The following is a 27,674-nucleotide window of genomic DNA, read 5'->3' on the forward strand; positions in this document are numbered from 1 at the left end:
TTTGGAAAATACAAGGAAGGTAAAAAGGTGAAAAGAGGTAGATTTGGGATCCATATGTTATAATAAAACAATACAATATAAACACATTTTATAGCATTTTATAGTTTGATTGTACTATAATTATACCGTTTAAACTTTTAAAATGTCTTGTTTTATGTTTGTGCTTTTACAAATAGATGCTTTAGCATTGTTGATTTTATTTGGAGTTTTAGCCTAACTTGTCTCTTTTTTACCAATTCTAGAGGTTAATTAATTATTTCTTTAAATATAATTTTTTGGGAAGAGCATATCATATATATTTTAATGAGCGTAATTTAAATTATGCTTTTAGAAATAAATCTGCGGTTCCATTTGTGGATTTTTTTGAGCCTTCTGCACAATTGTTTTAAGTGTAATCGATTATTTTTTTTAAATATTCATTTTTAGAAAACATATCTTGCATATTTTGTGCGTCATTTAAATAAAAGTTAATTATCCTTTTATGATTTTACAAAATATTTGTGTGTGTGCGTTTAATTGTTTTTAATACATCCGGGCAGGCGCAAATGGAGGTGAGGGCGCCCTCTGTTGATGAAGATATCAGTACATCAGTTTGAGCTTGAGATGCAGCAGAAGCAGCATCCGCTCAGGAGCCGCGGGGCCTGCGGTAGGATCATGGTTTTACATATAAAAACATAAAATGTCGATAATGACAAGCTGATATACGATAGTTCAAATGCTGTAGAAACACACACCTGCGTGTGTTAGTACGTTAAAACGTAAATAAGGATATCTGTATCGTCTTAAAAAGTTGTTTACTTGCAGTAGCATCTGCTGGATAGCTTGCAAGCTACGTTACACGATGTTTAGTTTTATCCAAGTAAATCTTCGCTTTGTTATTATTCCAGATCGTTTCATGCATTTGTTATTATTTGTTGCGCCACAGTTAACGATTTTAACGTTAAACATATATCTGGTCAGCTTTGTCGTTTTGTATTTGCTGATGTGACATTGAGGCTGATCTGGACTGAAGGGGACATTATTAATAGAGCTTTTTGTCAGGTTGTTGATCTCACTTTGTGCTTCACAGGTCCTATCGTTTTTCAGAATAAGCGACAAAAAGTATACCATCTTTCAGTAGATTATCGTAAATATATATATTTAAAACTGCACCATATTTGATATAGAAAGTCAGTGTAACTTAATAATGTTTTGAACATTATTTCTCCGGTGCTAACGTTAGGTAGTTTCATTTGTAGTTAACGTTACATTATGTTAAGTCGTAGTCGTTAAACTATGTTCATCATTTTAGCTCATATTCTCTCATTGTTTATTTGTTTATCTTGTTTTTAAAACCTTAATTTGAATGGTATTATTGTGTAGGATGTTGACAGAAAATACTATAAGAAAAATATATTGTATGCCACCTCAATTTTTTTTGCATTGACCATATTGCACTTAATTTTAAATTCTAGTTTGACTGGACTGTATAATATATATTTACTTATTAGAGCAATTACAGTAACACTGAACCTGCTTACACACATAACCCATGTTTTTACAGTACTCAAGTACATGTAACGTTACAGTTGGTAGTTGGGCTGACCAATTTGGCCTAAAATCGATCAATGAACAATTATTTTATTTATTTTATTTCATTGCCCTCATAGTTCACTGACAAGTTTTGTCCACTTAATGCTCACATATTTTAAATTAATTGAATGATTTTAAAATAATTGAAGGAAACACACACTATCTACTATCTATGATTATTTACTAAAATCTACGTTAAACAACTGATGTTAAAAGACACATTGCCCAAAACGTACTTCTTACAAAAAAGGTTTCCAACTGGAGCTTGTTAACGGCACTTGACACTTGATAACACTCGCTCCAATAGGATTGCAGCTGTATGTGTCGCCCACGCTGGTCACTGCTTCCAAACCGATCAATCACAGAGCTTGCGCTTTGCGACGAGTTACATTTTTAATTATTATTTTTTTTTATAAAAAAGGTGCGAGGTTATGCGAACATGCTGAACTAAACGCGTGCACAAAACACAAAAGTACTTTACACACGGTTGGGTAAGTAATTGAAAAAAATTACCTGGAAAAATTAGATTGATTATAGTTTCTGATTGTTGATTTCAATTAATTTTTAATTAATTTCTCAGCCCTAGTTGGTAGATATTTTTACTGTAAAATAAAGCGTGTATATATATATATATATATATATATATATATATATATATATATATATATATATATATATATATATATATATATATATATATATATAAATAAAAAAAAACACGTGACCATCAAAAATAGAAGTACATTCTTTATTTGCTTCTTTGGGGCTTCTCCACACTGTAACTCTCCTGGATGTGGGAAAGTTAAAGGCAGACTCATCAGAGAACAATACATGTTTCACATTGTCCACAGCCCAAGCCTTTTCGCTGCTAACTCCATTGCAGCTGTCAATGTATTTCTTAACATGTCACAAATCTGTTTAAAGCAAAAGTTTTTGTACGTTGAACAATGCATATTTATTCTTTTACAGTATTAAGCTTAGTACTGTACAGAAGTGTGTTTTTACATATTTTAAGTTTAAAAATAATTGCATTTACTAAATTATAATTATTAAACAAAATTTTTTTGTAGTTTAGCAAATTAGCAAAGCATTTTAACATTATCTCTTGTTTGGTCTTAAAAAAATGTTCAAACATCTATTTACATACAGTGTCCCAATTATTTTCACTAGATATTATTGGTTGCTGGCAATCATCGGGGGTCCAGATGTAGTTGCAGGAGAATCACGTTGCCCCCACTGATCCACATATCCCACACTGCATGGCTTCAATTGCTGGTGACTCGCAGCGTGTCTCCATTACCCCAGTCCTGCACACCCTCATGCTGGGGTCTCAGGCCTCTCACAGACTGACCAATGACTGCTTGGATTGTTCTGCCTGTCAGCCTGTCTGCCTTCTCCATCACGGGGATATGGATCGTGTAAGTGTTTATGTCATTTATGGTTTATGACAGATCAACCAAAAATTTCAATTTGATGTCATACATAACAGTCATGTCATTCCAAACCCATATGATTCCTTTATGTCATTATATGTAAGATGAAACATAATGATACAGTTCAGTGCTCCCACACATAGTCTTTACTTGGGCGGGCTGCCCAGGTATATTAACAAACGCCCAAGTAAATTTAGTGACATTTTTCTACTGTTACAATAATTAAAAAAAAATGTTTGTGTCCGCCCAATATAAACAAACATTTAGTACATTTGGCAAACGATTTAGTAGTGGAAAATCTTCTCTCCTTTCTCTTGTTTCATACGTCCTGTTTCATTAGGTTCTGAATCTACAAAAATGTCTGGGATTTGGTTTTGCGTTCGTTTTCTATGCTGTGGTTAATTTTTTTGCGCATAGCCGCGAGAGAAAAATGTAATAATTAATTCTTTAATCTAAATGTCTCAGAAAAACTGAAAAAAAAAGAAATTGTACATCATTAGAGACGGGTCATTAACTCATTAGTCTTAATTAAATACGTTTTGTTCTTGTAATTATCATAATTTTATAAGATTTTGCCTATTTTTCTAAATTTTTTCTGTCATTTCTTTCTCATTTGCTGTATATTTTATTCATTTGATTGTCAACATGTTACATATTTTATCCATCTAAAATGCTTTGGCAATACTGTACAAAATGTCCTGCCAATAAAGCAACCTGAACTTGAATGGGAGATAGAGAGAAGCAGATTTGACCTGGTAGTGGGTGCGTGTGGCTCCTAAATAGAGAAGTAGTGGATTTTTTTTATTTACTTTAACCCATCTAAAAGAATGTTTTAACCAGATAATAATAAGATTAGTGTTGAAATCAAAATATGTATTGTTTGTTGTATATGGTTAACTATTTATGAACTGTGTGTAAAGGGTGTGTTTCAATCCGGCTACCACCGCAAGTATATTTCAAACCTGTGGCAAGCACTGCAGTTATTTACTATTATTATATATCATAAGCAAAAGTAAATTTAATAATAATATACATTTTAAAAAAATAATTGCATATACTAAATGTAGTTTTATAATTCCCTCTATAGTTTATGTGATTCATTTGTTAAATGTCATATACTTACCAACTGATAATCCTTTAATATTTTGTTCTTTAGTTACGCCATGGCTGTAATGAACCATCATGTATGTCCGGTTGAGAACTGGTAAGTTAACCTTGTAAATACTACTCCATTGTAATTGATATTCACATTCCTAAGTTTCTAATGATCAACATGATGTAAACTTGGGTGAAAAACTCAGTAAATATCGTATTACAAGCCTTTTTGTCTCAGATTGATGGATTTAGAAAGTACAAAAAAGTTTTTGTATAATTGTAAAAATGTTGAACTCCTGGTTGTGGTGCACATGTGGCACAAGCTGTTATACTGTAAATCTGGCCCAGAGAGTGAATATAATATATTTATATGCAGTTTATGTTAGAGGCCGTTACGGGTAGCACGATCGTCTTATAGCGAGAAGGTCACTGGTTCGAGCTTCGACTGGGGCAGTTGGCATTTCTGAGTGGAGTTTGCATGTTCTCCCAGTGTTGGCGTGGGTTTCCTCCAGGTGCTCCCGTTTCCGGTTTCAAAGACATGCGCTATATGTGAATTGGGTAGGCTAAATTTTTTGTAGTGTATGTGTGTGAATGAGTGTGTATGGATGTTTCCCAGTGATTGGTTGCAGCTGGAAGGGCATCTGCTGTGTAAAACATGCTGGATAAGTTGGCGAGTTATTCCGCTGTGGCGGCATCAGATTAATATGGAACTAAGCCAAAAAGAAAATGAATGAGTTTATGTTAGTAGTCTGCTAAACTGCTGTGAATGTCTTACAGATTTACATTACAAACTGTCAAAAACAATTTTTAAATATATATGTGTTTGTATGTATACGGTGTTCTTCTGCAGACATCATGTTATGTTCTGTATCTTTCTGTTTGTCTGAAAACAAAACATTCGGTAAAAGCAGAATGACGGTGATATGCGTACGTCTTTTTCACCTAGCAACAGCCGTACACACAACAGCAGCTCGATGACGCAAGCGTACCAGGGTTCAGAAGAACAAAAGGCACTGTAAACACAAACCAGCCAAGGTGGCGGCAAGGGGGGGCAATCAAACTTGGGTACAGTCAAGGCAATTTAAGTGTGAAAGCACTCTTAGTCCCTCAGTGTGAAAAGATGGATCTTAAAATCATACAGTTACGGTCGAGAAGGGTTCAGATCTGCAGCTGCTGCTGGAAACCGAAATAATCCGTAGGACATGGAGGGTTTTTATATTTAGAACAAGTTTTGTGCACTGTATACAAACAAACACCCTCAAGAATAAAAAATGTCAGTTTAAATAGGCCAGAGCAGAGGTGTGGACTCGAGTCATGTGACTTGGACTTGAGTCAGACTCGAGTCATGAATTTGATGACTTCAGACTCGACTTGACAAAATATCAAAAGACTTGCAACTCGACTTGGACTTGAACATAAATGACTCGGACTTTCACTTGGACTTGCGCCTATTGACTTGTAAAGACTTGCTAATTTCTATAAAAAGCCCAAAGATAAAAAGTATGTTGACACAGAACGCTCTATCTCTGCGTGTGTGTGCGTGTGTGACAGAGAGCATGCACGCATACTTTCGACCACTAGCGCTTTGTGGCGCACTTCCGTGTTTTTGCACCAGCGGGAAATTTGAAGATGCCATTTTCATTCTGACTCAGAGAGTGAAATAAACACATCCGCGATCTGCTCCTTTTGTTTTTATCAGCGGATTTACAACATCTGTCAAAGGTAAGAGACTTTACTACTCGCAATGTGTTACTGTTGTGCAAAAGCATTGTTTTACTGTTGTGTATAAGTCAATGAACTTCAGTTTTTTTTAAACCAAATTTACCCTCTCGTGATTTATATCATATAATTATGAATGAACATGGCTGTAATTTATGTTTTTGCATTTGGTGGTTTGTGTCAATGCGCATATTATGTTTTATCTTTGTGTTTTGCACATCCTCTGACAGTATTTTCTAACTATTTAATTAGTAGTAACATTAATTACATGCCATAATAACTAGATATATAATTTATTTTTAAAGCTCTTAAAACTGTAAAAAAAAAAAAAAGAAAAGTTTTTTTGTTATTTTCTGGTGACATTTTGCAATAAGGTTTCTTTAGTTAATCTATGTACTAACATGAACTAATAATGAACTATACTTCTAAACCTATATTAATTATAGTTTAACATTTACTATTGCATTATTACAATTTAAAGTTATGCTTGTTAACATTAATGTTAATGCACTGTGAGTTAACAAGATTTAACCAATAATTTTATTTCCATTAATTAAAGCATAAAATAATGAATACTGTAATGAACTGCACTGCATTGTTTGTTCACATTAGTACATGCATAAACTTAACTAATTAATACAACCTTATTGTAAAGTGTTACATTTTTCATATTTTGGATTAATACTATTAATTTTATTTAGTATTTAAAACCTTAACGGTATTTTTATTATTGTTGATGTTATGCCTCTTAGCAATATTTTAGTCCTCTATATGGTTTTTAATTAAATTTTTTATTGCGAGATTGTAATGTAATGCATATATATTGTTGAATTTCTGTTTGTTTGTTTTTCTGTATTTCCCCCTCTATATTTAAGGATTATCTACTATTTTTAAAGTACTTAAAACCAACCATCTAATAAAAAATACAATTAACAATCACATTTTGTTTCATGAGTGTCTTTGTTCCTGTTTTGTAGGACTCTTATTTTAACAGATTTCATTTGGAAACACTTGACTGATCATTCAATTAAAGTTTTACCTTTTTATTCCATCACTCAATGAGATCATTTAATTGTGAGTTGAATTACTCCATTTGTAATTGTTTTTAAATAAACTAAAAACGAAGACTTGTTTTATTCAGTTTGTTGAATGTGAACTTCTCTACTTTACATATTAAAAGATATTTAAAACCACTATGAATGTATTTAAACTAATATTTAAATTTATATAACTGTTTCACTGTGGGTATTTCTATTTTAATTTATTTAGCACATTTATTGGCTATGCAAACATGAAAACAAGTTTTAGATACTTTGTGGCTCTTATAAATGGTTAAACATAACAATATCCCTGCAGAAAAATCCAGCGACAGCCAGCCTAGGCTGGTAAGCTGGTTTTAGCTGGTCGACCAGGCTGGTTTTAGAGGGGTTTTGGTCATTTCCAGGCTGGTTTCCAGCCATTTCCAGCCTGGTCTTAGCCTGGTCTTGACCAGCCTGGTTTAAGCTGGACATAGCTGGTTTTAGCTGGTCATCTCCCAGCCTGACCAGCTAAGACCAGGCTGGAAATGGCTGGAAACCAGCCTCGAAATGGCCAAAACCCCTCTAAAACCAGCCAACCAGCCTAGGCTGGTTTAAGCTGTTTTTTCAGTAGGGATTTTTGACAAAATGTTCTAAAATGATTGTTTACAAGTGCCTAAGTGGGATTCGAACCCCGTTCTTTATGAAAAGAAAGAAAAATCTGATTGGCTCTGACATTACTTTCACCAGTGGGCAGGTACTTCAATCTGATTTGCTGGTCTCTCACGCGCGTATTCAGTCTCTCTGCGTTTGCTTGAGTTTTGTCCACACTGGCGCTTCATAATTTTCCTGCTTTTGCTCTCCAGAGATCCTCCTGATAAATTGATTATTCCAGAATGTTGATATGGTTTATATATTGCTAAACTATTTAGTAACAATACACGAAAAACTATGAGGTTAAGGTAAATTCTATAATAAATACTAGTGTTTTTGAGAGTTAGGTATACTGCCTATGTTTAAGCCTAGTATTATTTACAAGCTGTTAATGAATGCTTCAGCATACTGTAGTATTAAGAATAGTGAACTAATAAAATGAAATACAGAGTGTAGTTTTACTACAGTAAAGTGTGGTGAATTGTAGTATAATATACCCAATACTGTAAAAAAAAAAACTACAGCACTGGGTCATTTGTTTATATTACACTTGTGTTACCATAGCAACTATAATATTACCCCAACAGATTAATTAAAGTACTTTACTATAGTACTGTACAAAACCCTGTCTATGCCAATAGATGTGTTCAGGGGCCCTGTGGAACAGCTTTTCCTCAAAATGAAGAGGATGACATGGAAAATGTCCTCCACAATCTCATCAATAATGTGGAAGACAGCAGAGACTAGTTCACTTTATTTTAGTTGCCATGATAAAATGGGATTGATAATGAGATTTATTTAAAGAGTGAATAGTACAGTAGGCTATAATACCTAATCAAGTTTTTCCTTATTTTTATCACAGTTACATTTCTGCTTGCGTTAGTTATATTTTTTGTTTAAATGTTTTTTTTATTTGATTAGTATAGTGAACCTTTTGGATGTTTAATAAATGTTTGTAAAACAAAATGCATTCTTTACATCCAACCTCTATTATCTGTGTCTTTAAGTGTTTGAAACTGGAAATATCTCATCATAAAACATACAGCCAAAATGTTATGGTTTATTAGATTAAAAATTTAATATGTAAGTCTATTTTAGTATTTTGGTTTTTGTTAATAAATAGTCAATATTAATTCAATAGTCAATATTAATTATTAATTCAATATAAATCATATCAAAAAGCACAAAAGGAAGAGGAAACACAAGACACAAATTCTATATATAATCTCTGAGAGCGCGCAGGAAAATGTGTGCATTAGCAGTGCATATTTGAGAGGGAGAAAATTTGCGCGTGAGCAGCGTATATTTGAGAGCTCGCAAGCAGTTTTGTCCACAGAGGAAATCGGTGCACGAGCATCACACAAGGTAGAGAGCAAAGTTCTTCATTGTTATGTGAAGAAAACAATGTTATTGTTTGTATGAAGTAGCCTACTTCATTTAGAATATGTGCTACCATTTTACATTGCTGCTAGACAGATTTGCATCTCCATCTCTTTAGCACACACGAGATTCAATTGACAAAATACCAATTTCACTCAATTTTACTTTGCAGCATACAGGAGTTGTTGGTCTACTGCTGCCTCATTGAGGTTGTTTATGTAGTTTTAGTTAATCACAAGTTGATCACTGAAGACATAACATAGCACAACTAAACTTAATGAACTAGACAGCAGTAGACCTGCAATTTCTGTGTGATGTGAGGCAAAATGGACTCTTTTTTTGGTGGAACTCATTCTTGTGCAATAGGCTGTGTAGACGAGACGCAGCACTGTTTAGCACTTTTTCAGAAAATTACATTTGTATCTTTATATATCTAAGCAATGTTCTTTCATTAAAAAAAGGTTTGTTTATTTAATACAGATCTTACAGCCATACATAATCTGTTTAAATTTTATTTTTCTGTTAAAAAAGACTCGAAAAGACTCGAAAATCAAACTATAGGACTTTGGACTTGACTTGAGACTTGTTGCCTTTGACTTGGGACTTGACTCGGGACTTGCCTGTCTTGACTCGGGACTTGACTCGGGACTTGAGGGCAATGAATTGAGACTTACTTGTGACTTGCCAAACAATGACTTGGTCCCACCTCTGGGCCAGAGTATTTTTTTTTTGTAGAAAATGCAAAAGACAGTAGCTATGGATCCATCCACCTATTTTTATGCACATTTTGTCGCATGACGGAAACAGCAAGATGCAAATCAATTTTGAAAATGTGCATACAAAATGTATGCGCATAACTGAGTAAGATAAACCTTTTATTCGATAAGTAAATATGCACATAAACTATGATGGAAATACTTTTACCAAACAAATTCCAGTATGCACATAAAAAAAAAACTTTGATATTGTTATAAGGTCATGTAATGATGTGTGTGAATGGATAAACCTGGCTGAGCACATTGTAAAACATCTGAAATGTTGTTTTGATCATTCTTAATTGCCTTTCAGAGTTAGTGTAATTACATAGTTAATTACCTTCAGAACTGTCGAGAGTGTCTGTGCATCGCATCTCACGCCTTTAAACACCACTACATGTGTATTGTTTGTCTGCATTGTCTTCTAAGTCAAGTTATTTATTAAATAAGGAAAAGATTGACGCAGCTTCTCCTACCTCAATAAATTCCATTTTTACTTTTGATATTTGGTGCCAGTTAATCAGAAAGGGACTATTTTGTTCTCTTTGATTTATTGGATCAAATTGCTGCTTTATTCGCATGTCTTCTATGCGATATTTTAGTTTTGCTTATAAATTTCATTCGCATCTTTTGATGGAAACATAGTTACTGTCAGTAAGATAAGGTCCAGTGTTAAAAAATATGATTTTTTTAATCATTCTTGATTGACTGAAGATTCTGCTGACAACTCATTTATTTTTTTTAAAGAAAATTTCATGCTTGGTTCTGTTGCATCATAGGTCATACAATTTGACATGCACAGAGGAAACGGCTAAGAGGGGCTTCCCAAAGACCTGCTGTACCCTTCAAGACATCCCCCTTATCAGGTGAAAACCACAAAATGACCAGATTTGGAGACTTTAGGTGGTACTGTTTTGCATCAACATCTAAAAAGGTTGTAATATCTGGATTTCTGCTCTTTTACCAGTAAATGTGGTTGCTATCCACCAGAGAGCTGTCTCTTCAGTTTGATAGGCAATGTTGGGGCCTTTATGGGTAAGAATCAGTTTCAGTATGACTGAAAATGACACGAGAACAAGTCAAGATTTTTACACTATTTTAAAGAAATCCTTAAAGAGCCCCTATTATGGGTTTTTGAAAATGAGCTTCCATGCAATGTGTAACACAGCTCTAAGTGAATGAAAACATCCAGCTGAGGTTTAAATCTAAATGTGCATCTTGTTTAAAACTAATGATTCTTTAGTAAAATAATTGACTCTGAGTCAAATAAAATAAGAGTCGGATCTTTTGTTTGATCGCATCGACATCGTTATGGTAAATCACCAAATATGTACTTCCAGTTTCGTTAAAATGTGCACACGCTTTCCCTCCACACACTAGAGGAGGCACGGGGATCACTGGACTGATCATAACGCTAAGAGGACGATCACTGACAGATGGAGATTCGGCTGCTGGAAATAATGGGTTAAAATTAATTTTCACAACAATACCACAGTATAGCCAACCAGTGGCTGTGCTTGTTCCTGTAATTTTTCAGATTTTTAATACAATAATCTACGCTGTAATGCAGGTAGTAATCAATTAGTAAAGTTTTAATCACCCCACGCGGCTTATAATCACATATTTGTTATAGATCAGTGCTTGCACTGTATTAAACTCTCAGGTTAAATCTGTATGGGGCTGTTCACAAATCGCGTCCAAAACCACTTTAAAAACATGACATGTGCTTCTTCCTTTACCGATTTTAAGTGCGTTTCTGAACTGGCGATCTTCTGCTGTTTGCCTTTGCTATGGCCACCATCAGCTGTTCCTACACACACGGGGCACGGTCAATTTTCAAAATAGTTCAACTTTTGCCATTGTGTGGATTAATACTGAATGTGTGTAGTTGTTATTACTTGGGATTAGGTTTCAGAGTAGAGCAATATGCTGGTCTTTAACTGCATTCATTTATTGCATTCCTGCATTGGGCTCACACATACTCTCTGGCTGCTATTTCAAAGCCATGGTGGGCTTTTCTCTCTGTCTTGTGCTGAACGCAGTCGACCAACTGCAACAGACTGGATCATTGGCCCAATCAGCGCAGATTAGCTTCACACTACGGAGGGGTTTGGGAACAAATAAGTCGCTGAATGATTCATATGGGAGTCGATAATTAGGTAAAAATAAATGCATATTATAAGACAATGAATGTGTTATTGACCTTGCATGCAGGTCAAACCAAAATATCCCCCTTTTTAATGCAAAATAGGGGCTCTTTAATGATAAACAGGAATGGAATAGTCTTAGAATTCATATATTTTACATACTATATGAATGGAAAATAGATATTTATTAAAATAAACACAAAATGCAAAACAGTTTAGGTGTTTTTTTAATCAGCTTGTAATAAATTTACTTTCATTTTAAAGAACATTTAATTTTATGTATGACATAAAATGAAATATATATATGTAAGAAACAACTTTTCACCTCAACAAGAAATCTTGTGACACGAGATCTCGTTACACCCCTTCTAAAAAACCTTTTTTTTAAACTATAGCAGACTTGATCATTTATATTTATGGTGATATATGTGTGTGTAGTGGTCATGGTGTGCATGCTGCGATACGCTCAAGTGATTGAACACAGTCATCACTGCTGGACCAACACAAGTGCTTTGGTGTCCGGCTGCATCAATGCCCTTGGGTTGGTCATGGTGGGCAACTTCCAAGTAAGTTGGCTCATAACTTAACCCTGTTTTATACCAATCTATATAGTCTTGCATTTCTCTCACTCTTTCTCTCCATGTTTTTTGCCTCAGGTGGATCATGCCAAGACGCTTCACTATGTTGGAGCAGGTGTAGCTTTCCCCGCAGGCTTGCTGTTTGTGTGTCTGCAGTGTGTTCTGACATACCGTATAGCAGAGACAGCACTGGACTACTGGATGGCTCATGTACGCGTGGCTCTCTCGGCTGGAGCTCTCGTATCACTTGTCCTCAGTATCCTTACTAAAAATACTAATCACTATTTACAGTTTAGCATATCAGTATATACAGTCATGATCTAATACATGAAAATCAAATTTGTTTGAATACACTTGAACATGATGTTATTGGCATAAAACGCAGTGTGGCTAATTGGTTTTTAACAGAAGATTATAAAAGATTAAGTTTGGCAGTTGGGTTTTCACATTGCTAACATTTCAGTATTGGCCGTACTTCATCAAATGTCAAAGTTTGGCAAGTGAAAATCCCAGTTTTGTTATTTATTTATTCATTCATTCATTTTATTTTTGGCTTAGTGTCTTTATAAATCAGGGGTTGCCACAGTGGAATGAACCGCCAACTTATTCAGCATATGTTTTACACAGCAGATGCCCTTCCAGCTGCAACCCGTCACTGGGATACAGTTATGTTGTTATAGCAAATATTTTTAAATATATTTTTTGGGGGGAACTAAACTAAACTATAAACATAAATTTAATTTACACAATGGCATGTAGTCTTCAACTAGAGTATTTTTTGGTGGGCAAATGCAATAATAAAAAAAGAACCGTTTGAAAATAATAGATAAAATTAAAATAAAATAGCCAAATTCATACAGTATATCTGAGTACGTTACAAAAATGTGGTACTAAAACATCATGTAGACTGTTAAAATGTCATTTTTTTTGTGGCCTTTAAACTAAAGTTGTTGTTTTTTAAAAAAAAAAATACTTTTCATGTTTTTAGCTTAAAAACAATTTCAGATAATAACAGATTTTTGGTGCATAGTTTTACAAATTTGGTATCTCACGATTCATTATTCACAATAACAGATTTATCAAAAAAAAAAAAAAATTATACAAAAGTTCAATAATTTGATTACTAATAGAAAAGCTCTAGTAGACTTTGACAGTTTACAAATTTCAGTTAAGTCCATTTATTGTTATGAAATCAAAATAGATCTGCTTTGTTAGCTTACATCAGGTATGTAACGATTCACTCATGATTTGATACGATTGATACTAATCTCACGATTCAGTCACAATTTTTTAGCAAAAAGTATTTTATACAAAATTTAGATGAAGAGCGCTTTTGTTTTTTTGTTTTAGATGCTGCACATTATTTGCAAAATAATATATTTTCTGCCATTTAAAAAAAGTCCCTTTAAGGCAAGTCATTTAACTTGGCGACCATCTTTGAAACACCTCTCGGCCAGTATGCTCGGACATTCCGTTTAAATAGGGAAACATCAAATTCTCCAAAATAACTTGCCCACTTTACGATTCTATTTCATATTACGAATAACCAATAAAAATAAACGACAAAGCTCGCGTCTGGTCTGATCCCCTCCCCCGGAGAATTGTCATTCTATAGCGATCACTGATTGGCTTCTGTAATGGAAGACGGGCTTATTTGCTATATAGTGTTCACTGATTGGCTCCTGTACTAGAAAGCGGGGCTTCATTCGCCATATTGACAGTTACACTTTTCCCCATTCAAAAGTATATGAGTGACATGTCTTGTGTATTTTATAGTTTTTGGCCATAATAAATTTGCTATTTTAAAAACAAACATAGGATTTAAAAACAATAATAAAAACTAAATAAGACAAGCTAAAACTGCAGGGATTTTATATTTTTAAAAAGAACTATCAGCATATGTATGTTTTCTGGCATAAGCTAAGGTCTTTGCACATTAACAATGTCCCCTGCTGATGAAAAAACTCTTTCACTGGGGACTGAGTGGAGAGGTAAGCCTTTCCTAAACCAGAGAGAGGTATGTACAGAGGTGGTCAATAGTCCCGCTGATCCAGTGGACTGGGCACTGGCAAAAATAAACTGATTATTAAATTACTAATTATATAGTAGGATAGAGACAGCAGTTGACTTATGTAGGTAAATAATTAATATTACTTGTATAATGCTTTGTAAACCTATCAGTGTGATATACGTAAGAAGAGATAACCTTGAACACTTTTAAATATTCAATAATAATAAGCAAATAATTAAAATATGCATAAATTAATTTGAAAATGCTGAAAAAGCTGGTTCTGTAACAGGACAACCTTCTCTTTCAGTCTGAAAAAAAAATCTTTACACTTTGACTATTGTAACACTCATGCACTGTGTGATCTCCGTAGCACATATAAAGCAAGCGGCGCAGTCCAGTCCATGTGGTTTGGCTTATAAATAGTTTTTTTTTTTTTTTGTATAGACATCTTTGACAGTAGTTTTTTTACTGTGCTGAGAGATTATGTGCATCATATTCGTTCTGTTAGTGGAAGTAAACGTCTTTTTGCAGTTTCTGGAGACAGTTTGAGTTTTGTCTAGCGCACTTTACTGCTGTCATTTTACTCTGCCGTCCCAGCTCTTGCTCACCGCTGGTGTGCAAGTAAACAGCGCTCCCTCTGATCAAAAAATGTATCACAATTTATTTTACATTTCTACCAGTTTGATTCATGACGTATTTTAATCGATTTTCAGCCGACTTACGGTGAATTGTTACATCCCTAGCTCACATTTCTGTTTTTGAGGTGAACAGTTAATCCAATTTACAAAAATTAATGTTTGTCTTGGTGAAAAATGTGAATGATATGGCATTTGTCTTGCTGTTCCTTCTCTGATGTCAGTTTAGTCAAAGTCAAAGCATCTTTGCTTTAAACCACTCCCATACAACAAATGCATTGCTTCGAGCACAAGATAGCATTGAGGAGTGCTAAAATAGAACTCCATTCTCCATTCTGTAATCCATTTTAGGAAAAACATCACAATATTAAAGACAGTAAGAACTTTAAGCTGTTAACCACTGAATTGAAAAGTCTTCCAGTATCATCTTTAAAATGTTTATTCATTCAAAAATGAAAATTCTGTTATAAATTACTCACCTTTTATCATTCCAATCCCTAAGATTTGTGGTCATATTCAGAACACAAATTAAGATACTTGATAAAATTCGAGAGCGCTCTCATCCTCCATAGACAGCAATTTTCTGAGACACTCAGAGTCCAGAAACATTAATAAAACATTCCATGTCACCTAATTTGATCGATTGTAATCATACAAAGCTCTTTTTTCTGCACCCAATAAGTAATGTAAGTACAACTTTGTTTGCATTTGTTTGATTTGTCTACGCTTTGTGTTTCATTTTATCTTCTGATCTACTTGTGGAAAACAGACTACTGCCTGCCATGGGATTGGACGGATCCTTAATCCACATTTCCTTCTTCCATATGGTAAAACTATTTAGATGGTGCTCTGTGGTGCAGCAGAAATATTAACAGTGTATTGAGTCATAGCTTGGCGCTGTGGACAGCCACCGATTTGCAGCGCTGGTGTGCGTACACTGATAGAAATCTTTGTTTAGAATTCTATAGTGCATGGCGCTGTGTGGTGTGGCACATCTGGTGTGCGACCCTCTTTACAGTCAGCAGCGCAAACTGCAAGCGTTGTATTGCTTGTAGTAATTGCACATCTTGATCTGAAGTAGAACATATAGGCATATAGCAAAGTTTTTACTTTTTGTTTTTTTTGCACACAAAAGTGTCCTTGGTGCTTTGTATGATAACAGTCCAACCACTGAAGTCACAGTGACTGTTCTGAGGATTTTTTTGGTTGCTTTTATGGAGCTTGGTCTCTTGACTATTGCTATATCAATGGTCTTAAAGGTTTAAGACACCCTGGAGTACTTTTTAAAAATTTAACAGAGCACCTGGCTAAAATTTTTGCAACTGTCAGCTTTAATTGTTGGTAAAACTGGATCGTTTGAAGCTTTTGTCGGCTAATTTCTTCCTCCGGGTTTAACATTTTTTTGGGGGTGGGATCAAAATCGGTGACGTAGCACAAATCTGCTTGTGGACTGATGACAAGTCAGTTTCTCATTATTCAAAACTGAGTTTTCTGATCCTATAAGAAGACACTGCTTCTAAATTATTTATAAGGGCATGTGCTTTCCGAAGCCTGTGAGACCGCTTGAAAATGACTGAGTGAGACCATGTCCGCGGACGACACGGGTCGATTGTTTCTGTGATCCAAAGGGTTTGTTACAATGTTTTTTCCTGCAACGCTATCAAGACCGATGCATCAAGGCTGTTGGTTTGCAGCAAGCATTTTTGTCGGGAGATGCTGCTGTGTTCACACATGTTTAACATCTTCCAGATTACTGGTATGGCTAATGATTGAAATAGATAGGGCAAAAGACCTGCTGCACTGCTGTCCACTGTGTCTGCATTCAGACCCAGGATTTAGAAGGAGAAAAGTCCTCCTCATTTGTAGTGTTAATATAAACACGATTATCTCTATAATGATGTAACAAATTGTGGTTATGTGTATATGAAATTACGAATAACAAATGTTGCAGGGCATTAAATTACTTTTATTGCTTTTTAACTTTGTAAATTATAAAATTGTTCCCCTTACTGTTCGTGTCCCATTTTGTGAGCCAACTGACAACAGTTGTTCGCTCCCGCCTTTTTCCCCCGCTCTGCTGGCCACGCCCACACCTCCCTCAGCTCACAGCGGTTCAAGCCCATCTCGGAGCATTTTTGAGAAATTTCTGAGTTAGACTCAAACCGAATGAGGAGGTTTCATAGCTATTTAAACTCAATTTCTGGAGGGCAGCAGCTCTGCACAGTTTAGCTCCAACCACCTCCAAATCACCCTTGTTTAAATGTCTCTAGTAGTCTTGAACATCTTAATTAATTGGATCAGCTGTGTTTGACTAGGGTTGGAGCAAAACTGTTCAGAGCTGCGGCTCTACAGGATTCGAGACCAGCAGTATGCTATATACAGTTGGAAGAGTTCCTGCAGAGTTTAGCTCCAACCCTGATCAAATACAACTAAACCAACTAAGTAGGATCTGAAGGGGCACTTGGTAATTATAGACAGGTGTGTTTGATCAAGGTTGCAGCTGAACTCTGCTAGAAGGTGGATCTCCAGGAACAGGAGCAGCCTAATCTAATCTATACTAATTTGTGCTCCAAAGATGAATAAAAGTCTTAGGGGATTGTAATGTTATGAGGGTGAGTAATTCATAAAATACTTTTCTTTTTGTGCGTGAGCTAATCCTGTAAGTCTAACCATTTTTTTAATGTCAACCTGTTTTTAATGTTGAAAGTTACTGTGGTCATATTCCTTAACTTCATTCTTCCTTTTCAAGGTGGTGTCTTCTTCGTGCATGAGAGTTTTGTTTTGCAGCATGCTGCAGCCATCTGTGAATGGGTCTTCACGGTTTTGGTCCTAGTGTATTACGGCACCTTTACTTATGAGTTTGGCACTGTCAACACTGACACCATGATGGCGGCCTTAATGAAACGCAGTCAACATCACCATCCAGGGTCATCGGTCATTATGGGGGGCATTAGTAAGGGTGTTGCAATGGGATGTGGCGCCCGTGGTCTAAAGTCACCCGGAGGCAGCAGCACTTCCACACACCTCAACTGCACACCAGAGAGCATCGCCATGCTTTAGGAGTTAACCACTAAAGCACTCGCTCAGACCTCAGCACATAGACTCTGAACTCTTCATCTGGCTCATGGATTTGAGAAAAACTGGTACAAGCAATACAGCGTTTACAGTGAGTTTGCAGACTTGCTAAATATAATCATAACAGTAACAGGTAAGGTATTTATCGTTCAAGTGTAAGATAACTCAAAGAGAGTCTCAGTAACCAGCAGAGATGATTCTTTCCCCATGAATCATGGGAACTTTGAGAGAAAGGATTTAAAACTGCAATAATTCATCTCCAAAGGCACATTCACACTGACCATGACAAAAAGTGTTTAGGGTTAACCTAATTTCCCATTGGTTGAGGAAATTAGGACATCTTGTAGAGTGCTGCTTGGAAGATGCATTTTTATAGCTGAAACCCATAAACTATTTAGCATTTTAACTCATCCAATTTTTTAATCCTAAGGTTATTTATGTGTTATTATAATTTTTTGTACTTAATTTGTTTCGCTAATGTCATATGTATTAAAAAAAAACAATTCAAGAAATAGAAAGGTAATAGTGAGGGGTTTACTTTTAATCACGATGTTCACTTATTTATTTTTATTTATTATGCTTTGAAAATGAAAGTAGTACAAAACATCTCTTCTTTGTTGCTTAACAAAAAATTATTTATTAATTAATTAATCAAAACTAAATTAATCACTTGAGTCATTATTCCCTTTTACACATACAGACATTTCGCGAAAATTACCAGCTATTTCTGGAAAGGGATCATGTGTGAATGGGCCCTTTTTTAAAAATACTGGTAAATTTGTTCTGGCAATTTTTTGGAAAGAGAAGCTGTAACATTACAGGTAATTTTGCTGAAATGCTGCACTGTGTGAATGCAGGGAAAATTGCCAGAAAGAAATTACCAATAAGAACATTCAGACACATTCACATCCATGCTGTGTACGAAAATAAAAATCTTTGAATATTTTCCCAGACACATTTAGCTGCTAGATGTTAGTCAGATAACGTTCTATGTTCCTTCTTCAGTTGCTTTACGCGTGTGTACGCGAAGCAGCCAGTAAGTGACAGCACAAACGCATATTATATACCAAAAGCCCGACCCCTTCTATGTTTACAAATACAAGCGCAGCCGTTTAAAGGTTATTTCTGGTTAATTATGTCAGATTTAACTCGCATTTTGGAATGGATGTATGAATGGTCTTTTCCGGAAAAATTCTGGAACGTTCTTGCCTGTGTGAACAGTGTTTTTTCTTCATTTACCGGTAAAGTCATTTTGATAAATTTCTATCACTGTGAAAGGGGCTAATGATTTAGTGATCAATACTTGATAGCAAAGAGCTTAGAATGACCAAGAGGCGACACTCTAGTGTAATTTGGGAAATAGCCACTTGAAGGTGCGGCGGCCATTTTGGAATGAAAACTTCAAAAGAACAGAAGCATATTATAAGTCTGTTAAATAAACTATTAAAAGTGCTGATGATTGTGGTAGTAAGTGTTGTATTGTCGTCTTTCAGGTTGTATCTCAGCTTTAATGAGCTTTTTAAATAAATAAAAAAACAAACAAAGCAGCTGCTTGCCATCACAACAGTAATGCGATTCAATGGACAGCCGATCACTTTCACTCCAAAATGGCGGAGTCCGGGGCTGTTGCTGGGCGCTGCTGTGTCAATGGAACGTTCTATTGAGTGTCGTCTCTTGGTCATTCTAAGCTCTTTGTTGATAGTTACTAGTGTTTTAATTGAATCAGCATTTTTAAATTTCAAGGATTTGCTGCCACCTACTGGCTGTTTTATTGTCAGTTTTTTATCCATTATGGACGGCCAAAACACACTCAAAATAGTTTTTGTTTAACAAAGACAAGATGGTATTTATGTATTTATCTTTGTAAAATAAATTAGCACATCTTTTGTTTTTTATAACTTTTTTTACAATTCCATTAACTTGTTTTTCTTTAAAAAGGGCAGTTGTTAGCTGTTGGTAAACAGCAAGACAGGTTTTTAGGTATATCAAGGGTCACCATGACAAACAGAAAAAGCATGTTACTTTATGTTAGTGCAAGCTATTTCAAAGTCTCTTTAAGACAAGTCATTTCACTTGGCGGCTATCTTTAAAACGCCTCTCAGGCAGCATGTTCAGGCATTCTGTTTGAATGGGAAAACATCAATTTCTCCAAAACTGCTCTCCAAGATTATGATTGAATTTCATATTTGGAATTATCAGTAAAAGTAAACATCAACTGTCTTTTTAATTTAATTTCTAAACGTCCGATTCACATAAAATCTGCACAAACTCACGTCTGGTCCCAGCCCCTCCCCCAGAGTATCGTCAGTCTATAGCGATCAATGATTGGCTCCTGTACTAGAAGGCGGGCTTTATTCACCATATTGACCATTACACTTTTCCTCATTCAAAATGCTATTAGTGACATGCCTTGTTTATTCTAAAGTCTTTGGCTAGTCTTGGTCTTTCAGGGAATACATTTTTTTTTAAATATAGAATGAAGAAGTTGTTGGAAACTAGTGGGATGATTTTGATATTATGTGACTGGGGTGTAGTATATTAATAGTCTACATTTATCTTTTTTCAGTTCTATTTATTCTTAATAAAAGTGTCAATTTTAAATATTATCATGTTGATCAAAATGTGTTGTTCACAGAGTTGGGTTTTCACTGAGGGAACTAGTGTGATGCTAACTTCTGGGTGGCCTACAAAAATAAGGAATCGTTGCAGCACTCTAATGGTTGTCAGCAAAGTGTATGTCTGCAGAAATATGATGTGATTTGAAGCAATGGCCATTATTCACCAACTCTCATTTGGTCTCCTGTCTTTGTCAGTGTGAATCTGTTACAGAGACGTCAGCAATACTGACAAATTCGTCTTAAGTAGATAATTGGCTAAACCTGTCCAACCCCCCCGTAACCCTGTTTAATCTGCATAAACTGTGATTACACGACAGGTCAAGCCATCACCGTAGCAATGGAGAATTTTGAGTTAGTCGCACCAGCCATTGATGCCAAATGTTGGGTTGCAATGAGGTTGTATAAATTGTCAGTCTATAACTGAGCAGTCAAAAAAAAAAAAGCGATCCTTTTTAATCATACCTGATATGCAGGTAGTTCATGTTCATTCATTCCTGGTGTTCGCAGCTTAGTTTGATCTGTGGCACTGTAATAGCATGACCTTTGGTGCTGTGGACCTTCTGTCCTATAGCTCTAGATACAATGTGGTTAAGACTTTTTTCATTCCAACTGTTATAAGTAACATTTAAGTGCAACATTTTGGTGCTTCAGCCAAAAAATTTGTTAACACTTGATCAAAAACTGCCTGTGTCGATCAGTTGCATCCCAGGTATGCTGCGAACAAATTTGTAATATTTCAGGACCACAAGAAACAAGATGTTAGTGTTTTTTGTTTTAGTCTGTCTTTTGCATTTTAAAATTTCAAAATCGTCATTTTGCTTATATATTCACCATTAACATTTTTAACAACAGATTTAGCATTTTCTCAAACTAGTCAAGTTTTGTGAGCGAATGCTAAGATTCATTTAGAGAATGTGAAAGTTTTGTGAAATAATGCTGCGTTTAAAAGTGCTGTATGCAAGTTTTAGACTCTTTTAAAGCATACAAATACCATAATATGTTTGTAGATATTTAGGAAACATGCCAAGTGAACACCCTTGTTTATCTGAAAAACAATGCAGCCAGATATTCTGCTTTGAAAATGTGCTTTCTGTGCTGGAACGCTGTCTTTGTTTTGGGTCTTTTAACCCACCCAATGCCAGTTTAACCAATTAAATTTCAGTACTCGGGTTGCCTTGGTGGAAAACTGTGCATTTATTTATTCAGAAAGGCTTTGAAAGAATATGTCCATGACTGAAATGTGACTTTCAGTGGACAGTAGCAGACTCCGAAATGAGACCGATTCAGTTCCACATGAGGTTATTATTAGCAAATAAAATAAATATTAGGAAAGTAAACATTAGGTGAGCAGGCTACATTGCAACTGCATGTCCTAACAACAGGCTTCGTGATGAGATACGCAGTGATAAGCAGTTTGGCTGTTTGCACCAGACTAAACATGACAGAAATTTAAATACAGCCATTCAAAACAGAATATGCACTCAGTCACAAAATGGTAAGGTTTACAATCAATTTAATACATATTAACCCTCTTTAATATTATTAATGTACATGCGGAATCACTGATATGTGTTTAGTTCTAAAGTTCAATTTGAAACTCGTAGCTGATCTGACGTAAACTATCTGCTGCTGCTTTCAGTAGTATGGCAATAAATGTCATGTAAAATGGCATTCAAACTCACGTTATTAAGATTTAACACTAAATAATGCACATGAGGTTTACCTGAGTTGATCATTCTCATAGTTTTCTGTTGTTCACCTGAAGCCATTTCTAATATATCATTTATATCGATTCGAGGTGTTGTTTAGTACAAAAACTTTCTTTAATATGGAAAATATTCGTTCTATCATGTGTTGTTGCTTTTATTTAGAACACAGTTTAATTCATTCGTTCCTGTCCTCAATCTAGCAAACTGCGCTAGCGTTTGTTTTGATCCAAGAGTGCAATACCTAGTTCAACCACTGGGTGTCAAACTTACATACTGCACCTTTAAGGAAAGCGGTACTTTTTTTTTTTTTTTTTTTTTTTTTTTAGGGTTTTGGGCTCACCTACACTGTAAAAAAAAAAAAAAAAAAAAAGAAAAAAAACCATTCTGTTTATTTACGGTTGTGAATTGTGTTTTGGGATTTGTAGAATTTTTATGTTAAAAATTTACCTACAGTTTGACAAAGTGACTTTTATTGACATTTTTGCAGGCTAGTTATAATATACTTTAGTAATGACATTGTATAAGAAACAATATATAGAGAAATAAGTCTGTAAAATAACAAGAAAATCTACTGGCAGTTTATTACAAGGTTTTTGTACCGTAATACACAACACCAGCCCAGACAATATATCACTGTAAACTACTAAAAATGTTTATAAAAGTAACTTTTTAAACTTTTCAAGTTTACAAGTTGTTGGAAGAAAGATCAAAGTCCCATAATGCAATTCAAAAGCATGAATAAAGAGAGAGGGGAAAAGCAAGAATCACAAAAGAGGAAAAACTGCTAATTCACAGATACTTTTTACAGTGTAGAATCCAAGAAAAGTTAAACCAAAGGTGCTGAATTCCATTGTGAATGTAAAAAGCTATTAATTATTTACATTTAAAAAAGGAGTGAACCCACTGACTTGAGCAATTAAAAAAAAAACTGAACTTAAAACTTGCAACTGTTCAGTTGACAATGTTTTATATAATTTTGCACATCATTCATTTGCTAAAGCAATTTAAATGTGTTCACTTTTTTAAAGTAAAATCAACTAATCACTTTTTACTGAGTGATTATTTAGATTCAATATTTTGGCATTTTCTTGGAGTTTAGCATTCATCTAAAAAAATGGCAGACATGGAAAAACAAACAAAAAACAAGGATCTTTACATTCTCTCACAAAGCAATCTCTTGAAAAGGTTTTACACACTACGTTTGCGAATATCGAAGCACTGGATTTATTTCTCTTTCAGTCTTAAACTTTTGCCATGTCTCCATAAATTTTTTTTTCTGTAGAATCTTCATAAAATTGTTCGCAATTTCAAGATTGGAAATGATTGTTTTTATTTTGCTCGATGAAAATGCTCTTTTTACTGCTTTTTAGATGAATGTTCAGATGGCAAAGCAAACTTGATGGGTATAGGTGCTGATGACTGCTGGTGTGCGTCATTTTTTTTTTTTTGAAATATGTAATATTGAAGACATATTGCTTATTTGTCCAACACTTGTCTGACACTTTAGTATTAATCTATAGCAAAAGATAATCTTATACATATGTGATATGCATTTGTTGCAGATCTGCTTGTAAATGAATGCCTTTAGCTGAGCATAGTATTATATAGAATATGAGTACTGCAAAGAGAGAGAGAGAGAGAGGGGGTGGGGGGGGGGGGGGTCTAGTCAATAACCACACTGTAAAACCCAATAAGTTAAGGTAACTCAAACTATTTGAGGAAACTGATTGCAACAAACCATTTAAGTTCAAAAACTAATCCTAATGAGTACCGTGAACTTAATCCATTCGAGTAAATGGAGTAATCTGAACACAGTAAAACTTAATAAATAAAGAGAACTCAAGCGAACTGAGAACTGCAAAACCCAAAAGGTTAAGGTAACTCAAACCATTTGAGAAAACCGATTGCTACAAACAATTTGAGTTTAAAAAAAAAACTAATCTATATACTGTGAACTTACTCCATTTAAGTTGAAGTAATGAGGTATTTAATTTACTCATTACCTTTAACACTGAGTTTAAAACTCTTTTCAAATGAGCAGAAATAACTTTCAGTAAATTTTGAGTTAACTACACTTATTTAATTTGATAAAGTTGACTGTTGGGTATTACAGTGTATGAAAAGAAGAAAGCTTCCTAATCAGCATCACTCCACTGTTAACACCTCAGAATTACAGTACTTCAGTTCTTTTTTTTTTTACACAAGTATAATTTAGTGGACCCAAAATGTGAAATCCTGCATAATAAGCTGTATTTTGACTACTCAGTATTTTTTTTTTTTTTTTTGATATTGCTCAGTCGAAAGCAATACGCTCTATTGAGGAGAGAAACCAATGACAGTTGGTTGTGTTGTGTCTGTTTTTTATATTTAGTCATTTGTAATGCCACACATTGAAACAATGCAATATTCATCTTCTGTTTAAGTACTTGCAAACAAGTATACCTCTATGAAAATCCTACTGTGGTGAGATGTTTCCTCAAGGAGCTGCTAAGATGTATTTTACTGAAGATATTTCTGTTGTTTCTGTTTGAAGTGAAAGGCCAAATTAAAACTCCTGCAGATGACCTGATGCCGTATGTCAAATGAATTATATTTGTAGAGATGAGAGAATACACTACATGATTATTCATAGATACATATATATGCCATGAGGCCATCGGTACAGCTGTTTCAAAAAGGTCCTGATTGTAATGCAACAATAGTTACTTTTTGTTTACTGGAAAACTCAATCAAAATGGAAAGACTTTCAAAGAACAGGATTAGTTTTGTAGACAGATTGTTTGATAAACTTGTGAGATGGATACCGAAAATGATCTACTGACTTGTTATAGTTCATACTGCAACTTTGAATTATGAGCCATTCTGCACGTTTCCTTATCTTTCACAAGGGTTTTGTTTTGTGAAATAAAATGTACCTTAAATTGACAGACACTGTTCACTGAGAAGATTGTTTGCTGCAAGTATTAAATTGTTTACAGCAGTTACCATATTTACATGCCCATTAAAGTAGCTTAATACATGGAAAATAAATGAAATTTTAGATACCATTAAAGTGTAAAACTGGAAAGAAAGCCTCTGATAGTCATTTATGTATAGCCTTTGGTATTGAAGTGTCAGAGTACACACACACACACACACACACACACACACACACACATATATATATATATATATATATATATATATATATATATATATATATATATATATATATATATATATATATAAATATATATATATATATATATATATATATATATATATATATATATAGAATAAACAAATGCTAGAATAAACAAATGTTTAAAAAATTTTTAAAAACATTTTAAGGTCAAAATCATTAGCCCCTTTAAGCTATTTTCCTCCAGTAGTCTACAGAACAAACCATCATTATACAATAACTTGCCTAATTACCTTAACCTGCCTAATTAACCTAGTTAAGCCTTTAAAAGTCACTTTAAGCTGAATAAAAGTGTCTTTAAAAATGTCTAGTAAAATATTATTTACTGTCATCATGGCAATAATAAAATACATCAGTTATTAGAAATGAGTTATTAAAACTATTATGCTTAGAAATGTGTTTTAAAAATCTTAGTTAAACAGAGTGTTATTGCAGCCCCAAAAACAATTTGGTTACATCTTCAAAAATAATTAAAAAGTAAAGTCATCCTGTTTTGAAACGATATGAATGTCATAGTAAATTTTTATTTTTGGGTGCACTGCACCTTTATTTAATTTTATAGGGTTAACATGGAAATATGAAGTAATTTTTAATGAACAAAGTCAGGGTAAATGTCAGAATCATTAGCTGAGAAAAGCCTGCTTCACACTCAAATATAGTTCATTCTACAAGATAATACTGTGAAATCACAGTAACGGATATTAATTAATTAATATCTACTGTGAATTTACACTATATGGCTGGGAACAGTAATTTAATGTAACATAATTACAGTAAATTACTGTAAACTAGCTCACAATAATTTGCTGTGAATTTACATACCGTATTTCACTGTGAAAGTATTAGCCAGTAATTTACTGTGAAATTTAGATCAATTTGTTTTACAGGGGGTGCTATTATATAAGCAAATGGTTTTCAGCCGATGAATATGCAGTCGTGGATCAACAGTGGGAGAGCTGCATTTCCCTGTTGAAAGCTTTGTGACTAAATTGTAAATAAATCTGTTGCCCTCACTTTCTACTGCCTTGACTTGGAAGAGCCAAAGGTTAAGAGAATAAACCCTAACAAAAAAATTTGGTGTGGAGCCCTGAAGGTAAAGGATCCCAAAAACAAACAAGCAAACATATTGGTGACAGCTATAGGAAGGGGTGATGAGTGGTGCCTCACCTCACATAAAATACACTGCATTTCCCTATTGACAGATTGGTGACAAGGCTAGTGCAAGTCGCCAGTAAATAAATGTTGCCCTTACTGACCACTGTCTTGTGGTTGACTCGGAAGAGCCAAAGACTAAGTAAATAAACCAAATGACTAAAAATATGGACGACGCGACATTACCTTATTCCATTGAACGCCTTAAAGGCAAAACGCCTCATAACAGGCACAAACTGTAGCAAAACACTGCTGAAATTGAAGCCTGGGCATGCGCAGAAGGGACTACCTGATGGAGCCAGAGCACATCTGTCAACGCTAATCATTTTTGGTTTCTAGCTTGCACTCATGCAGGACCACACATAATCAATATATTAGTTTCTGTAAATTGAAAAAGCATCATGATGCATTGATGGATCGACCGGTAGTGCTGTGACTGTGGGGTTATCAATCATACTAAAATAATCCATGACAGAAGTTCACTCAAAAGTGAAAGTTCTTTCTGTCTTTAATTAACATCAATTTAGATATTTTAGCATATAAAAATGCAATAAAATTGTGAAAATTGTAAAAGTAAAGGCAATAGTGCAGAGATCTGGTCCCTGTGTCCGGTCAGGGTGCGCCAGTAGTCTTTAAAATGCGCACGCGCCATGGAGGTGGCGCAGAGGCGCACTAAACTCTCATGGGAAAGAACTGGATATTAATTTCATGTTTTAGTTAACTAATGCTTTAAATACAACTCTCTTGATCTCTAAAGGGAAAAAAACGCAGAAGAAATGTGTCCTTAAATAAATTTTAGCAGAGACGCAACTACCTGTCATTTTCACATTCGTTTTCAGTTAGGGATTAGGTCTATTAGAGTAACCTAATAAAATGATTTGTTGGATACTGTACAGTAGTCTACACTATGATTAATATTATAATTTATTATAATAAATTATTAT

At 34.5% G+C, this 27,674-nt stretch overlaps 1 protein-coding gene across 3 annotated transcripts in view; it reads left to right on the forward strand.

The window, feature by feature from the left end:
* Positions 1–581: 581 nt before the first annotated feature.
* tmem150ab (transmembrane protein 150Ab) overlaps positions 582–27,674 on the forward strand; it is a 47,243-nt gene continuing 20,150 nt past the window's right edge. Inside the window, exons 1-8 of one of the 3 annotated variants that reach the window (XR_012405783.1) lie at positions 582–646; positions 2,743–2,990; positions 4,162–4,209; positions 10,404–10,490; positions 10,592–10,659; positions 12,210–12,337; positions 12,428–12,605; positions 17,745–18,161. Coding sequence is in view for 2 of the 3 variants with exons in the window: in NM_200511.1 (NP_956805.1) it covers positions 2,926–2,990; positions 4,162–4,209; positions 10,404–10,490; positions 10,592–10,659; positions 12,210–12,337; positions 12,428–12,605; positions 17,745–18,055 (885 nt within the window). In the remaining variant the exon portion in view is untranslated. 3 annotated transcript variants of the gene reach the window in all.

The sequence above is a fragment of the Danio rerio genome, chromosome 5 (assembly GCF_049306965.1).
Source record: "Danio rerio strain Tuebingen ecotype United States chromosome 5, GRCz12tu, whole genome shotgun sequence".
NCBI lineage: Eukaryota > Metazoa > Chordata > Actinopteri > Cypriniformes > Danionidae > Danio > Danio rerio.